This window comes from Gossypium raimondii, chromosome 3, assembly GCF_025698545.1.
Source record: "Gossypium raimondii isolate GPD5lz chromosome 3, ASM2569854v1, whole genome shotgun sequence".
Taxonomy (NCBI): Eukaryota; Viridiplantae; Streptophyta; class Magnoliopsida; order Malvales; family Malvaceae; genus Gossypium; species Gossypium raimondii.
Genome location: NC_068567.1, coordinates 40,253,609 through 40,271,250, shown reverse-complemented (window position 1 = coordinate 40,271,250; position 17,642 = coordinate 40,253,609). Strand labels below are relative to the sequence as shown.

Sequence of the window (17,642 nt, the reverse complement as noted above, 5' to 3'; positions counted from 1 at the left end):
GAGAGATTGTAGGTTAAGGTGATAGCATTAGATATTTCCAACTTCATCAATTTATTAAAAGAAAGAACAAAGTGAAATATACTATTGAAAATCATACTGGATACAAAAATCTTAAAAATACATTTACTTTTACTTTTTAAAATATTAAGATTTTTAAATATTTTATAAATAGAACTAAAATGACAAATCTTGTAAATATTAAGGGCTAAATTTATTAAATTTTTAGATTTAAGATTAAATTAATAAAATTTGTAAATGTGAATAAACTAAATCCTACTTAGACTTCTAATGGAAAACTAATAGAAGGCTGATTAAAAAAAATGGAGAACAAAATAGAAACAACTTCAAAGTTGAGTGACACTTCTTGGACTTCACTTTTTTTTATTAAGTCCGGTGTCGGACCGACTCACAAGTCTATTTTCCAATTTCTTCAGACTAAACAACAATTAAGCTTCCTAGAGAAGCCCGAAAACGGCCCAGCTCCGCCATGTAGGCAAGCCAAGCTGAGGCAATCAGTTTTCCTTATCTATCCGTCTCGTTTTATCTTCTAAATTTAACTCCATTGAAAACGTTTCTTTCTTCTCTGCTTAAAAAAATCTCCAAAATTCTCAGATGTTATTACAAAGAGACATTTCCCTGCCATTTTTTGCATTAACACCAAAACCGCACCTTAAAAACCATGTTTTTTGCGCCAAAAAAGCAATCCCATTTCCAGGACGTCCACTAAAAAATGATTTCGTCTCCTGCAATCTTAAGGTGTTTTACCCTTTTCTTTTTTTAATATTCTTCGAACTTATAGTTGGTCAATAAACGGGTTGTGATGGTTTCTTGTTGTTGGGATTTTTTTAGATGGTCAATGGGGCGAGGGTTCATGGTTCCGTAAAGGATGCTACTGGTTTGGAAGATGATGATTTAGTGGTGGAGACCTGCATCACTCGCACTTTGCCACCTGCTTTGACCCTTGAGCATGGTCTCCAGAGTATTAAACAGGCTGTAGAAGAGTTGAAGTTTAATCCTCCTTGTGCTTCTAGTGGAGTTTTGAGATTTCAGGTATAGCGCACACACAACACACAAGATTTTACTTACATGCAGTATAGGATAGTATGGTGTTGCTGCTCTTTTTCGAGTTATGAATGTATTGACATCATGTTCCCTTTTTAGAATAATTCTAATTCATGATGGTTCTGGAAGTACAATGTGATCCTCTTCATTTAAAGTTCCATTTTTTAAAATCAGATCTCAAGGTGGTTTCCAATGAGAAATGAAACTTTATTCATGAATCATGATGTATCTTCTACATAAATTTATGGTTGTAGATTTGTTTGATATTAGTATATATGTAAGTAAATTAGTACTTATATAGTTGAAGTGTTTTATACTTCAGGATATGAAGAAAATAAATTTTGAAAATTACATTGTTAATTAATTTATTTGTTTTGATTCGTTTTTTAGAATCAATGCAATGTTACTGTTGTCTTTGCAGGTTGCTGTGCCCCCAAGTGCAAAAGCTTTAAATTGGTTTTGCTCTCAACCAGAATCTTCGGCTGTTTTTCCTATGTTTTTTCTTTCTAAGGAGACAATCAGCCCAACATGTAAGTCATTATACTTGAACAAAGTTCGTGGTGTTTTTGGAATTGGAGCTGCTATTTCCTTTACAAACTCTATTTGTATCCCTGGAGGGCTAAGTTCAACCAAGAGGTTAATGCCATTCTTTCTTGTACATGTGTTTCCTCTTTTTTTACTTGTTAACATTTTTGGGTAGTAAACATGCTTTCCTACAAAATTTGAGTTAATATTCTTGATATCCATGTGAATCAAATGATTCTCTCGAGGTGCCTTTTGATTCTTTGTTAGTTTTACTAGTAAATGGTATTGCCCCTAGTTTTAGCTTATTGCTTTATGACAAGATAAAACACACAAGAACCCTTTATTCATACATCCGATTTATTCCGCAAAATTCATAAAATGAGTAGTGTGTAATGAAGTAACTAGAGAATGGTCATGCTTTAATCTCCTAGGAAGTTAGTGTCTCTGTCCGGTTTGACCTGGAAAATTTGTGTCTAGTTCAACTTCGACTCCAACTTGCATGTCTGATATGAATGCAACTCACACTGTTTCAGTTCTGAAGGATCTTGTTGGAGTATGAACACCAAATGGAGGAAACTGAACCAAGAAGTTTAATGTCTTGAATTATGGTTTTATAGTAACTTAGATTTGAAGTTCAGATTTTTTTCCTTTTATGTATTTTTTACCCAATGTTCTTCAGGTTGTGTTAGATTAGCTGGAATACTTTATTATTTACTTCATCATTCTTTTTGAAATAATTCACACTAAAGAATATACTATAGCCTGTTTGCAGATTTCTCTCAAATGATTCAGTCCTTATGTCAACTTATGGTTTTCTGGATATTAATTTCAACACAGACTTGTCTTCTGTGAAGCATAAGGCTGGTTCTTTCTACTTTTTCATTCCTCTGGTAAGCCTGCTTGCATTTAGGAGTTAGCATGTATTTTCTGCAGCTAATACCATTTTTTGGCATAATTGCTGATCTAAGATTGTTATTATTTGATCACTGTCAAACTCCTTCTGAAAGTGCTGCATATATTTATGATTTTTGATTCTTTTTTCATCAGATTGAGTTAGATGAGCACGAGGATATCTCTATTTTAGCAGCCACATTGGTTTGGAGTGACTCTTGCTTGTGTACATTTGAGCAGGCCATTCATTCGTATGAAGCAGCCCTTTACCAGGTTCTCATAATTTTCCATACCTTACAATGTTTAGTATTTTGATGCCAAGTTGATAGGACTAATTAAACCAAGGAGCATGGATTTTTTATGCTGACTCTTAATTTTCATGACATGGTACCTGTACATGTCCAACAAACTTTTTGTTACATGAAACATTTTTTGTATTTATTGCTAGGAATTATATGATCTTATTCATAGTTTTCAAAATTAACTAACTGCCCATAATTATCTTTCATTCTGTTTGCATTCTAAAATTTGGTTAAATGAATTAAATATGAAATTTAAGCTAAAACTGAAGCTACTTCAGCATGTGTGAGTGTTTGGTTTTCATGTAAAATATGTTCTTGATTTTAAAGTTGCAAATATACTTATGTCCCAAGTCAATGGTAGTTGTTGAAACCCTGATTATCTGCTCTTCACCTGGTTGGAATTCTTTTCCTGAGGTGTTTATGATTTTCACTCTGAGTCTTTTTCCTTTTTAAAAATATTTGTTGCTAAATTTGTTCAGGCAACTTCTCATTTTTGGCCCACTACAGAGAGATGCCACTCTGAACGTGTAAGAACTGCCATTAGAAAACTTAATGTGGTTGAGGATAATACAGTGCAAATGGTATGCATTCTACACTCTGCTTTCCTTTTTCTTTCTCAAGTTTTGTCTTGTTTGTAGATTCTTGTTTGGATTCAATGAATTATTTTATGCTATCTGAACTTTTGATCTTTACTTGTTTGAGGATGCTGAACAATTTTGCTTCCAGCAAATTATACTTTAATATGGTAATCTGTAAATTCTCAACTTTTTGAGGATTTATGCGTAAGTTTTAAGTCTTTGATCCCAACAATTTTCTTATCTCCTTGGTGAGAGAATTGAGAATTGAATGCCTTATTGTTCATTTAGCTAAAATGTTTCACATCAGCCTAGTTCTTTTCTGTTCTATTCTGTTGGCAGCCTTTCTCTATGTTTCTTGAAGCTGTCTGAGTTGCTGTATAACATTTTTTTTTCCGTTTATTGTAATTATTTTGTATTTACATTTACCGATTTTTCTGGTTTTCATGTTGAAGAGTAAAGACAAATGACTCTGATATATGTCTTCAAGCAAATTCTTTGTATGCATTTTTGAGTTTGTCTCTAGGAAGGGACATAACTGAGAGTCATGTCAGTGTTGTTTTTAGGTGCTATTATTGATGACAGTGTTTTGCTAGGCATACACGAATGGTATCCTGTTGGGCAGAAGGGATTTTGAAGCTCACACCATGGAACTGGTATCTCCTTTTTCCTGGTAATTATTTATTCTTTATTATTCGTATTTCAATTTGCTTGAATATTTTTTTGGGTACTTATATACATTTCAATAAGTCCAACTATTGTGTACTTTTCTTGGTTAAAATTAATTGTCATTCGAATGGCCTTATGTACTAATATATTATTGCAGAGAGACGCACGTTTTTTCAAGCAGTTCTGTTTCAAGTTTTCACCAACGATTGGTGTTGCCTGCAACATGGTATAATGCTTTTTGCTGGTTACTTTCGAGAACATGCTTTTAAATACTCTGTTTGGGCAGCTTCTGTGAATAGTTAAAAGAAATATATCATTCTAATATTCTAAATACTAAGTTCAAGGAGGTGGATAGGCTATTTGTATCAGTTTCATTTTTCAGTTAGCATTTTGTTCGAATACATTATTTCTTAAAAGGTATTTCATTGAACATAATTGCAAAGGTTACCAATTGCTTCATTTGTGTAAAGAAATGATGGTGCTCTGCGGATTGAACGGAAACATGGCATAATATATTTTTGCACGAGTAATTTTGTTTATCCAAAGAAGTAGGAATAAAATAATTAAGATGCATGCAATTAGTTGCTTTGGCAATTCATGTAATAGAACTTGAAGGCTATTTATTATTTTGACCGAATAAAGGTATCAATATCATCTTTAATCTTACCGTGTATCAAAGATAATAACCCAAAATCTGCTTGTTTTTCCAAGTCAATGCAGAAAATGATGTGGTAATAGGACCTTTGTATAGAATGTTGCCATAAACAAACTGGATGATGCTTGTTGAAGTTTTATGTCTCTTTCTGATTGTCAGTTGGATCATGCCAGTGAAATGGCCTATACCATTCAAGATCGTGCTAATATCAATGCTGTTTGGGCTTCACTTATAGTTGAAGAATGTTTTCGCCTTGGTTTGACCGTGAGTTTTATCCCTGATCTGACATGTCTATACTCTGCTGCATCAGCCTGATAATTCTTCATTGCAGTATTTTTGTGTAGCTCCAGGATCCAGGTCATCCCCCCTTGCTCTTGCTGCTTCTGCTCATCTCTTTGTGACCTGTATTTCTTGCTTTGATGAGAGATCACTCGCATTTCATGCTATTGGGTATGCAAGAGGATCTCAAAAAGCGGCAGTCATCATAACTACATCAGGGACTGCAGTTTCAAACCTTTTTCCTGCTGTAAGTTTCATGCTCATCTATGAAAAGTGCAGTTCCAGTCTAGGAAGATCATATGGTCAACAATTTTTCATTTTTTAATTAATCAATATGCCTATAGGGCTTTCACTACATATTTCGTTACGACATTCTATCTAGTGTAATCATCATTGTGGAAGTGAAGTCTTTATTTGCACCCTCTTTCATCATTTACTTACCAGTAATGTTCATTTATATTTCTCATTCCACCAACCTTGCCCACTTGATGCAAATATTTGGCATACCTAAGGTGGTTGAAGCCAGTGAAGACTTTGTACCCCTTCTGGTACTCTCAGCAGATCGTCCGCCGGAGCTTCAGGATTGTGGAGCAAACCAATCAATCAATCAGGTGAAACAAAATTGAATAACTTCTTTTCAAAATTTGTTTTGAGTTTTCTTGTATCAGGGTTATTTATAGCGTCAGTATATTACATTAAATATATACACATACAACAGTTTTTTATTTATGAGAATTTATTATCTTTTTGCTTGTATCACAACTGAATATTCTCTTAATCTTACACTATACACTCATACACACGCATATCCATCTGCTTATTTGTTAACATCTTTCTGTTAATTTGTGTGCTAGGTAAATCATTTTGGTTCTTTCGTAAGGTTCTTCTTCAGTCTTCCTCCTCCTACTGATCAAATCCCTGCACGGATGGTGCTTACCACGCTGGACTCTGCTGTTCACTGGGCAACATCTTCACCAATTGGTCCTGTTCATATTAACTGTCCTTTTAGGGAACCATTAGATGATTGTCCACAAAATTGGAAATCAAGTTGTTTGGAAGGATTAGATACTTGGAGGTCTAATACTGAACCATTTACTAAGTATATTATAGTGCAGCATTCTTATTTATGTAATACTGCTACACGCGGTCAAATGGAAGAGGTTCTAGAAAAAATTCGAAGGGTTAACAAAGGGATCCTAGTCGTTGGTGCCATCTCTGCAGAGGATGAGGTATGGGCAGTTCTTCTCATGGCAAAATACCTTCAATGGCCTGTTGTGGCTGACATATTATCTGGGATAAGGTTGAGAGAGCTCTTGTCTTCCTCTCCTGAAGTTGAAGAGAGTATCCTTTTCGTTGACTATCTTGACCATGCATTGCTCTCAGATTCGGTTAGGGATTTGGTCCAGTTTGATGTAATTGTTCAGGTGGGACATCACTTCTTTCCTCTTTCACAGGGTTTAATACACAATTGCATGCAAGGGAAAATGCTTTCATTTACTGTAGGTAACAGCACATGGATTAAATGAATAAATGTTAATATCTTGTATCTAAGTGGGTACTTCTTCATTGATACCAAGTCATTCATGATCTTATGTCTTTCTTGCTTATGATTTCTTCTGATTCCAATTCTTAACAGATTGGGAGTCGGATTACAAGCAATCGAATCTCTCAGATGCTGGAGAAATGTTTCCCATGCTCATATATCTTGGTTGACAATCATCCGCACCGTCATGATCCTTCACATTTTGTAACACATAGAATCCAAAGCTCTGCCATTGAATTTGCTAATATTTTAATGAAAGCCCAAATTCCAAATAGAAGCAGAAAATGGCATTATTATCTACAAGCATTAAATATGATGGTATTGATCTAAGGCTGTGATTCTCTCCATGTTTCGTTTAGCTGCGTGTTGAGCATTTTAATGCTTCATGCATGGTCTGCCATTTTCATTTTATGTTTTTCTTGTCGATTATTAGGATAAATTAATCAATAGGTTGAATATGGTTGGACCATGCATTTGGTTGGTCTAGCTCGTAACAATTTGGTAAAAGCAAAATTTGAAAATGCAACTAGAATAGTCTTTGCATATGATGTTATTCTATTGTCATGGATACTTGTTGCCTTGTTTTATGCCATTCTGTAACTGTCAGCATGAATTAATTCAATATTTTTCCGTATTCAGGGCATTAAATTCATTTTCATCTTTATTCTAGGCTTTAGCTTGATTTTCTTTTTTGGTCTAAACGGAAGACTCTACAGTCTCTCTATAGTATCTTGTGATTTTACATATTTTTGGTATTTTTCCTTATTTGGCATGGATGTTATATGATTACATCCAGTGGTAGGATAAATGAATGTACTATGATAAATATATATTCTTTATTGCTTCCTACCAAAATGACTGATAATTTGCCCTCTGTAAATTGTTTATATTATGGTCTGTCATCTTTGTATTCTTCTGTATCTCTGAAGTACTCTTGCCATCTATGTAGGTTGGACAGGAGATATCATTTCATCTTTCTGTTGAACACTCTTTGTCAGAACCTTATATTGCACATATAATCTCAGAAGCACTTTCTGCTGAGTCGGCTCTTTTTATTGGAAACAGCATGGTAATACGTGATGCAGACATGTATGGATGCAATTGGACAAGTGATAATCACAGTGTCGCAGATATGATGTTAAAGACAGAATTACCATGTACTGGGATATTAGTTGCTGGAAATAGGGGTGCTAGTGGAATTGACGGTTTGCTTAGCACTGCTATTGGTTTTGCTGTAGGATGCAATAAGCGAGTATGTATTCACTTTAGTCCTTTTGACATTCGGAAGCAGTTATACATATTACTTCTGGTAGAATGTGTTCATTATGGTACTATTATTTCTTATTCTTTTCCTGTTTTTCTTGACTTGGGATGCAAGAATGACATCTTTCATAAAGATAGAAAACTTGTTGAAACTTTTGAATTTCCTTAAACAGATGCTTTTCTTAGTTTACTTTTTCATTTGCCCATAATTAATGATGCTAAAACTTCATAGGGAATTAGGGAAAACTTTGTTAAGTTCTTGCTTCTTTTCTTCTTCCTGTAAACAATAAAATTCCTGTCATACCCATGGCTTATATTATGTGTTTAGTTTCTCTTTTTGTTTCTATTTCCCATTCCATTTTAAGGATATTTACAGAAAAAAATATATGTAGGTGCTGTGTGTGGTTGGAGATATTTCATTCCTTCATGATACAAATGGCTTGGCAATTCTGAAGCAGAGGTAGGATTCTTTGTTCTCTTTGTTTTTAAGCAATAACCTAAAAAAAGAAGAATCTAAAACTGGCAGTGTTCCAGTACCTAATAATGGGAAGTACATGATAGAAGGGACCGAAAGAAAGAAAGAAAGAAAGAGTTGTAAATTTTAAAGCATTTGAAAGCTCAATGAAATAATAGGTAAAAGTCAACTTTGTGTCTTGAACAATAAATTTCGTGAAGTCTTTCTCTTTTGACATATTATGTACACTTCTCTCCTATAATTACCTTAATAGATCTTTTATTCAAAAATTTAGAAATACAAATGATTGAGATATGACATGCTAGACTAGACCTGCCCATGGATGACATCACTAGAGTCTTGTTAGTTAACTCTTTTCTGTTAAATTTCTCTATTTTAATAATGTATATGAATGTCAGATGCATGGTCTGCATTCTCTAAATGGTTGTAAAAAAAAACTGATTTATCCTTATTTATTTCGTACTGACCATGGAAACATTTTAACTTTCAACCTTTTTGTTTAAAGGATGTTGCGAAAACCAATGACAATACTTGTGATCAATAATCGTGGTGGTGCAATATTCAGCCTCCTCCCAGTTGCAGATAGAACTGATCCAAGAGTGTTGAATCAGTATTTCTATACTTCCCATAACATTTCAGTCCACGGGCTATGTGAGGCACACGGGTAATTCCTTCAACTTTTTGTTGGCAATTACGATAAGTGAATGTTAAATCAGAGAAAAGAGCAGTGAAAAAAGAGTGGGAGAAGAATTTCTTTGATTTCTGATAACCCAGTTGTGAAGAATTACAAACAATTTATACACATTCAATAGAGAAAGAAAAGGAAACTAAATAATTTTATTATCCGTAATAATTAACAATTAGCTATAATCTCTAAAAATCTGCTATACACTGTCAATTAGTCAACAAGTAATCATGTAATTATCATGAGTGCAGTGGGCTTTCACCCTATATGTATTGAGTTGCATGTGCTTTATATTAAAAGCAGAATGTATTAGGTTTGTGTCAGCTTAATGCCTACACATCTCATCTGTTTAAACAATTTGTTAAGGGCAACAATATTTCATGATTATGTTTTTTTTTTTTTTGTTTCAAATCTTTTACATTTTTTGAGGTTCAAACTCTTATGCTATTCTTCTGCAACTGTATCAATCCTTCTTTCTGAACAATTTTGTACTAGTGTATGTTTCAGTTAAATGGTTTGTTAGAAGATTATGATTTGTTGAATATCTCAACAACAGAAGTAAATGTTGAATGCTGGTTACAAACTTTAGTAGAAAAGAAATAGCTGAAATGGCAATAATTGGTTCAAATGAGTATGAATCCAGGAAGAAATAGAGTGGCAATCAAATGTGAGTTAAAGATGAATGTAGACTTATGATGGGGATGATAGGAATCATTTCCTAAATGTTTTTATTGGTCATAACAAATATAGGTAGCTGATCTACCGAGCTGAAAGCGGGTACTATGGATGAATTTATTCATGCCATTTCCAGGTGAAAGTGGAATATGAGCTAAAGCTGCAAGATAAAGCATTATTACGATGTGTTCATTTGACTATTAATAGAGCTTAGTGGTGAGAAAAAGATGCACATACATTGTTTAGGTTTTTTCTTAGTCTATTGTATTAAAAAAAAAAAGCTTTGACCTCATTTTAAGGAATATGTGTCATCCAGGTCGTTCTGGACTTTGTTCATTGAGGGATGATACATCATACATATTCATTGATTTGTATGTCTTTATTTGTGTTGGGGATTAAATAAATCTTTTATGATTTACCTTTCACTGTAGCAAATTAGTTCCAAGCCTTCTCATGAGGGTTTACATTGGAAAGTTCTCATTTGATGCTGAATATACAGGGTGAAGCATTTGGAAGTAAAAACGAAAATGGAATTACATGACGCTTTAATCTCATCTCAGAAAGGAGACACAGACTGTGTCATTGAAGTTGAGAGCTCCATTGATTCTAATGCCACTTTCCACAGGTAGTTAGGTTCTAAAGTTTATTCAGCAATTATGATTTCTTAGTTAACAGGTAAATATCTGGTCAATCTACTGACATATCTCTCTTTTTCTCAGTTATATAAGAAAATTTGCTTGCCGAGCAGCTGAGCATGCTTTGGGTGTCATTTCAAAACTCTCTCCCCCAGAATCTATGTCACAAGGGTGTCACTGCAAAATCCAATCAATTAGTTATTCAGTCTATAGGTATAGCTTTTGAAAGAAGAGTAGATTTGAAACTTTCTTAACTTTGGCAGTTGCAGGGATTATTTAGTATACATCTTTCAATTTTGTGTGGTTCAGGATTCAGCTTTGTGCTCCACCTACTTCAAGCGCGCTCTATCATGACCGTAGTATATTTTATAGAGAAGGCTTTATTTTGTCTTTGACTCTTGAAGATGGAAGTATAGGGTATGGAGAGGTTAGTTTCTGCTAAATTCTTTTTTGTTTGTTTGTTTATGAGTCTGTATGTTGTTATCACTGTTTCTTTTTATCTTTTCTTGAAATAATTATTCCATCTTTTTTACCTGTTTTTTCCTTTAAATTTCTGTTATACTTGTTCTTGTGTAAGCTACTGTTCAATCCTATTTATTTTTGTAAGCAAACAGGTTGCGCCTCTTGAAATTTCCCAAGAAAATCTGCTGGATGTAGAAGAGCAACTTCGTTTTCTTTTTCATGTAATGAAAGGAGTTACCATTAATTATTTTCTACCAATGCTCAAGAGTTCATTTTCATCTTGGATATGGAAGACTTTAGGCATTCCGGTAGGTAGAACTATCTACATTCTATTAATAAAATGTGTATCTAGTAAATAGGGATATTAGAAAGGAAAAATGTCGGTAAAAGGATTAGAAGAATGGCTGTTCCTAGTCGCATGTATCTTTAACATTTCTTGATTGGATCCTGATATTCTATGCTTGGCTTATTTAGTTTTTGTTATACAGGTATGTTCGCTCTTTCCAAGTGTCAGATGTGGTCTGGAGATGGCCATTCTCAATGCTATAGCAATGAGCCATGGTTCAAGTTTATTGAACATACTTTATCCTTTGAGGGAAAGAACTGAAGAAAAATCTGAAAATTTGGCTAGCATACGGATATGTGCTCTTATTGATAGTAGTGGTACTCCAGAAGAGGTTGCTCGTATTGCTGTTGATCTTGTTGAAGAAGGATTTACTGCAATTAAGATAAAGGTGAGCTAAACCTAAGTGATTATGCTTTTGATTTTGCAATTCACTTATATTAACTGGTGTCTTTTCCAGTACTTTTGCCTAGAGTGATGCAGCATATGTTTAGTTAGTTTTATTGAGTCTGTTATATATATATATATATATATAAACCTTAATTTGCTTTTTGATGATTCTTCTACAAAAGGTCGCACGTAGGGCAGATCCAGTCGAAGATGCTGCTGTAATACAGGAAGTAAGAAAGAAGGTCGGTTGCCACATTGATCTTCGTGTTGACGCCAACCGTAACTGGACTTATGAGCAAGCTATTAAATTTGGCTTCTTGGTCAAGGATTATAACCTGCAATATATTGAGGTACAACTCTGTAAACTTGACTGGTTTACTCCCTCATCTGTGCCAATTGGACTACTGTCTTACTGATTTGGATAACAGTTCTGGCATTTTTTATGTGACTTTAACATTGATATATTTCAGGAGCCTGTTCAACATGAATCTGATATTATAAGGTACTGTGAAGAAAGTGGCTTGCCTGTGGCCTTGGATGAAACTATTGATAATTGCCCTGAAAATCCTCTGAATGTGCTTGTCAAGTATAACCACCATCAGATAGTTGCTTTGGTGAGTGACATTAAATTTAACTTTATTAAATCAACAGGGCATGCGCCATATACCCTTGGTGACATACTTTATGTAGTGGTGAGGCACTGTTAGTTGAATGTGTTTATTGATTAAGTTGAATCACTCTAAACCTCAACCTGTATGCTTAAATTTACCAGGCAAATCGTAAGAATGTTGAGCTAGAATTCTGCAATCACTTTGTTGGAATCATAATGATAAGCACATTTGTTATAAGGCTTTTTTGGTATCACAATGTATGCTACAGAATTAATCAGCAATTAAGCTAATCCATGAGAAGTTGAAGAGTGAATTCTATACTGATCTCATTTCTAGCTTTACGGGAGCATTGCTCTGTTAAGTATCCATCCTTCTTATTTCTGTAGTCATCATAAATCATAATCACCATTGTCAAGAGCGGCATGATTCTGATAGGAGTTTGTGTAAGATTTTAACTGGGGCCAACTTACCAGCATAACTTACAACTGGGAGGAGGCACACCATGTCTTTGATAAAAGTAAACTACTCATTTTTTGTGCATCTTTTAGGGCATACCAATGTTATCAAAATCTTTCACCTCGAAGTGGCTTTTTGGTAAAATCCTTGTCTTCATTCGCTTTATTTGTCCTTCCAGGTCATTAAACCAACTGTAATTGGTGGATTTGAAAAGGCTGCAATGATTGCACAATGGGCACATATACAAGGAAAGATGGCCATAATTAGTGCTGCATTTGAAAGTGGCCTAGCTTTGTCAGCATATATTCTGTTTTCCTGTTATCTAGATTTGCAGAATGCTGATACATGCAAATTGATGAATAATAGCCCAGCTTCTTCTGTCGCTCATGGTCTTGGGACATATCGCTGGCTTGAAGAAGATATAACAACTGATCCGCTTGGCATTGGTCGTAATCCAAGTACTGGCTTTATTGAAGCATCTGTTGCTGATGCCACCCATCTCTTGCATAAATTTCAAATGAACCACAATTTTATTCATAGAACCTTTACTGGTGAAAAGGTCCTAGGATATCACCTGGATCTGGATTCAAATGATTTCTCTTTCTCCGTCAACGTACAAGAGATTGGTCAAAGAAATAATGTGAGGAACTCGGTAACATCTACATACCCTGTTTTGCCCTTTCTCTATTTCTTTCCTCTCATATTGAAAGGAAATATCTTTCAATGCCATCTTCTTATCCACAAGGAGGCGGCAAATATGAAATTGATCTGATTCATCTCTTTTTTGGTTATGTTTATCTCAAAATATTAGTGCTTGTGAAATTCATTGCACATATTTGTCTTCACTGCATATCTGTGGTTGGAAAATGGCCATGCATGAAAGAAAGCTTGAGATATACTGTAGCTATTGCTTTCAGAATGATGCAGGGCATAATTTTTTGTGCTTCCTTCTCGAATGCTAACCACACCTTACCTTTGCCAATGCAGGGTAGCACAATTCTATTTCTTCATGGTTTTCTTGGGACTAATGAAGAGTGGGTACCTATCATGCATGCCATCTCAGGATCTGCAAGATGCATTTCAGTTGACCTGCCTGGTCATGGGGCAACAAAGATAAAGAATTGCGGTGATGACAAAGCTGCGCTGCGATCTCTGTTATCAATCGAGATTATTGCAGATTTGCTGTTGAAATTAATTGAACATGTCACTCCTGATAAAGTTACTCTCGTTGGATATTCTATGGGAGCAAGGATCGCATTGTACATGGCGCTGAAATTCAGTGATAAGGTAAATTTATGGAGTATGAGATACCGGTAGTCTCTGGAGTAAATTATTATATTTGCATTATTGAAGGCAAACCTTTTCAGATTGAAGGGGCTGTTATATTATCGGGAAGTCCTGGATTAGAAGATGCAGTGGCAAGAAAAATTCGTAGGGTCAAAGATGACTCTAAAGCTCGTTCTATCGTTACACATGGTTTACAGCTCTTCCTAAACACCTGGTATTCTGGAGGCTTGTGGAAGAGGTGCTTTTCTTGTCTCTGTTCTCAGCTTTTGATAATTATATTAAAAGTGCTTTTCTAGTGTGCTGTTCTTCACCTCTTTGCTGATATCCATTGAACAGCTTGAGGAGCCATCCCTATTTTAATCATATTGTTGTTAGACGGTCGGTGCACGATGACTTGCAAGGTCTCGCGAGAGTCTTGTCTGGTTTAAGCCCTGGAAGACAGCCGTAAGCCCTTACATTTACTTATTTGTTTATTTTTTGCTATTTCGTTTTGGTTAGATTTTTAGTTTGTTTATAGTCCCAACCCATGTTTTATTTTTGCCCTGGAAGACAGCTGTAAGCCTTTCATTTACTTTAATTTGTTTATTTTTTGCATTTTCATTTTGGTTAGAGTTTTAGCTTGTTAATAGTCCCAACCCATGTTTTATTTTTGAGCAAAAGCTTTTATTGAAGTTTTAATGCAAAGTGCATGACTGCATGGTACAAAGAATGGAAGAGCCATGCATCAGTTCTGATTTCCGACATAGATTGTCTACCTTGAAGGCCATTAAGTGGTTGAACTTGTAAATGCATGTTCCCATTTTAACATTTTTTTTCAATTTATTATACAGATCATTATGGGAAGACTTGAAGCATTGCAAAGTGCCTCTTATGCTTGTAGTTGGAGAGAATGATGAGAAATTCAAAAGGGTGGCTCAGAAAATGTGGCATGAAATCGGGCATGATAGAGATGATGCAGTGAGCAAGCTCCATCAGATGGTTGTGGTGCCCAGCTGCGGGCATGCTGTTCATTTAGAGAACCCTCTTCCCATCATCCGATTAGTGAGACAATTTGTGACCGGTTTAAGAAGTGTTAAGTTACAAGAAAAAGGGAATGTTAGAGATCTGTTGATTTATAATCAATGACAAACATACCATCTCCAGAATCTCCCAAATGATTCATCTGTAATACTTGTATTAAAAGATTGTAGACATTCACAATATGTAAGTTGTTAATGTATTTAATTAAGTTGAATAGGACAAAAGTCAAATCCTCATTTTAGATAGAAATCCAGGCCAAGAAACATTTATTGCATCCTTAAAATGTCAAGCTCAAAGTTAAAAAGTAAGCGAAGAATCAGAATCCATTCCCATGGTATCATATCTTAAGCCTCACAAAAGATGCCATTTTCAAAGGTACAGTTCTTCAAATAGTGCAAATCAAGCATATTATATAGTTTTTAAAATATAGTGGTCGAAGCGGTCATATTTCTTTCCCAGCAGATACAAGTAACAAATTAGATCCAATACCCTAAACAGGAACATTGTGGCCATTCATTTTAAAGGGTAAATCAGCACTTCCAACCTGAAAAAATCACTCATTCCAACGTCGAACAAGTAGCATTGACACAAGAGACAAGTTATTTTCAAGGATGCAAGTAGAGACTCGAGAGATACATCCCAGCTATATGATATAAACAAGATGTAAACCAAGAAAAAGCAATGCATGTGTTCTTCACGGTTCTTGCTGCACCAGTCATTTGATATTTCCAAGTCCAGCTATGAGTGAACATAAAGAAGAAACAATTTCTATCGCACCATGCTCGTATAGCCTGAAGTAATATATACACATCAGACTATGAATTTTGGTGCCCAATTATTTTGCCCCTTAACTTCCCTATGCAACACAACTTAAAACCAGTAATAGCAAATTAGTGGAAGCCAAAATGCCAAAAAGAAGCAGCTCTTTAGCTATAAGCATAGCACTTTGGTATTTTTAAGTATGAAAGCAATCAGAGAACTTTGAAGACCATTAGAACTGTAGAAATTCCACATTAAATTCAGCTGTCAAACGGATCTCCTCATCTTGCTTACTATACAGTTTTTTTATTAGAAAAAAAAAAGAGAATAAAACCAACCCATCTTTGCAAACAACAAATGGAAGAAAAACACATAGTTCCGCAAAGCAATCAGAGAACTTTGAAGACCCAGAATGGGATTCCCACACAGAATTCAGATTTTTAAATTACTTTCATCATTTTGCTTTGCAATTATTCTGAACAAAAAAAAAACAACTGAACAAATGAAAGAAAACCCAATTTTCTGGCACCAAACATCGTTTTAGTGAGATCAAATTCAAACAAAAAACTGAAATGTGGCGCCAACAAACTTCAATTTTGCACAATACCCTTTTCTCGCGTATTCCTTGCAACTAAAAACTTTAGGAAGCAAGGGGCTATTTCGTGCTTAACACTGCCGGAATTTGAAAATCAAATACAACATACCTGAGAAGATCTCTGAGAGACAAAGGAATTAGGGTTTACAATGTACTTATAGAAGAGGTCGGTAAGAAACGACGACGCACTTGGTTTTTGAGATTAGAATGCAATCCAAAATTCCAAGATTAGTGCTCCATTTTTGGGTCTGATTGCAAAATGTTGTGGTCCAAATAAGATTAATTTTCAGGGCCGAATCCTCCAAGGCCTATTCCCAGATCTCTTAGGTTCTATTTCCTTGGTTTCTCTATATATGCCAAACTCATACTGATAAAATAGTAATGTTGAAGACATTCCATTTGGAGTTACAAATTTTGGTGTATTAAGTCACATTGTAACATTATTTTTTTAAAATTTATAAATCAAAGACTAATCATATACAAGCTAATATGCTTCAAAATTAAAATTTAATCCACAATCCCTGGGAAGGAAAAGGAGACAATTTCCAAGGTACCTCTTGAGTCCTGACTCCTTTTTCTTAGTTGTAATGAAATTTTTATATTTTAAAACCCATCACTTTTCTAACTTTATTTTTAAAAAAAAAAAAAAAAAAAGTCGGCAGCTTTTTAAGATTGTGTGAAATGTTAGAAAAAATGGATATGAAATGTTTAAAGTTTCGTTCCTGAAACAGGGATGCCTTTTTTAAGTTAAAAGTTGGCATAATTTGAAATATAAACATAAAGGTAAAAGAATCATGTATATAAGAAGGAATTTGGATTTTGTCCTTATAAATCATTTCCCATATATTTGCCCTTAGTAAGCTGTCAAAACTAGGAAATTAATTGTCAAAGAAATATGGAAATGGTAGGATGGAATTATCAATCAATTAGAATTTAGCAACTCCAATTCCACTTTTTGGGTAGAAAACAACAACATGATATATTAAATTTTGGCAACTTCATTCTCCTTCTATATTTTTATAATACTAAAAATATTATTTTATTATTTTATTATTTTATAATTTTCAAAAGATTAAATTAAGTATCATTTTATCATTACTAATTTAAAATTTTATAAATTATAAAGAAATCTAAATAAAAAATTTCATTTTAAGGAGACCAAAACCCTTACCAACCCTTCACTTCACCACCAAATTCATTGCCAGACCAATAAAACATAATAAATTATCTTGAGGACTCATTAATGGTACACAAAATACCATTAGTTTGAATATTGTTCTCTAATTATATTATGTTATATATTTTTTTAACGTGAGAACTGTTTTAAGTGGATTTAGTGGTTCATATTGTGAGGACTAGAGGTGTCCATGGCCGCCTGGCCCGACTGCCCGCCCGAAATATGGGAGGGTTAAGGTAAAAATATAGGCTCGAAATATGGGTTTGAGCAAAAAAACGAGGCCTATTTAGAAAACGGGCCGGGCCTCG

General features: G+C 34.5%; 1 protein-coding gene and 2 non-coding genes across 6 annotated transcripts; 1 reads left to right on the top strand and 2 right to left on the bottom strand.

Annotated features, from left to right (window-relative positions):
• Positions 1-487: 487 nt before the first annotated feature.
• Positions 488-15,052, top strand: LOC105794273 (protein PHYLLO, chloroplastic). Of its 4 annotated transcripts, none has more exons than XM_012623372.2 (28): positions 489-756; positions 850-1,050; positions 1,484-1,698; positions 2,360-2,477; positions 2,635-2,751; positions 3,260-3,361; positions 3,952-4,011; positions 4,182-4,250; positions 4,839-4,943; positions 5,011-5,205; positions 5,471-5,569; positions 5,813-6,382; positions 6,595-6,819; positions 7,451-7,753; positions 8,157-8,224; positions 8,745-8,903; positions 10,099-10,224; positions 10,319-10,447; positions 10,544-10,661; positions 10,849-11,004; positions 11,185-11,430; positions 11,612-11,779; positions 11,900-12,043; positions 12,675-13,148; positions 13,484-13,783; positions 13,864-14,021; positions 14,120-14,227; positions 14,614-15,052. In XM_012623372.2, the coding sequence occupies exons 1-28, from the start codon at positions 613-615 to the stop codon at positions 14,906-14,908; spliced, it is 5,172 nt and encodes a 1,723-aa protein (XP_012478826.1). In that variant the 5' UTR covers positions 489-612; the 3' UTR covers positions 14,909-15,052. The 4 variants fall into 4 exon arrangements, with proteins under 4 accessions (XP_052484318.1, XP_012478826.1, XP_012478827.1 ...); XM_012623373.2 differs by having other exon boundaries at positions 491-756; positions 12,675-13,136; XM_052628358.1 differs by lacking the exon at positions 10,849-11,004 and having other exon boundaries at positions 488-756.
• Positions 15,053-15,769: 717 nt separating this feature from the next.
• On the bottom strand, positions 15,770-15,853 carry LOC128040286 (small nucleolar RNA R160). Its single transcript, XR_008194942.1, has one exon. It is a non-coding gene; the product is annotated as a small nucleolar RNA R160 (small nucleolar RNA).
• A 93-nt stretch (positions 15,854-15,946) lies between these two features.
• LOC128040285 (small nucleolar RNA R160) lies at positions 15,947-16,026 on the bottom strand. The gene has a single exon (XR_008194941.1). It is a non-coding gene; the product is annotated as a small nucleolar RNA R160 (small nucleolar RNA).
• Positions 16,027-17,642: the final 1,616 nt, after the last annotated feature.

Excerpts from the sequence above, each read along its gene's own strand:
- LOC105794273 (XM_012623372.2), top strand. The coding sequence starts at position 613 with ATGTTATTACAAAGAGACATTTCCCTGCCATTTTTTGCATTAACACCA. Across the intron at positions 6,820-7,450 it reads TACAAGCATTAAATATGATG|GTTGGACAGGAGATATCATT; the intron begins GTATTGATCTAA and ends CCATCTATGTAG. Across the intron at positions 8,225-8,744 it reads TTGGCAATTCTGAAGCAGAG|GATGTTGCGAAAACCAATGA; the intron begins GTAGGATTCTTT and ends TTTTGTTTAAAG.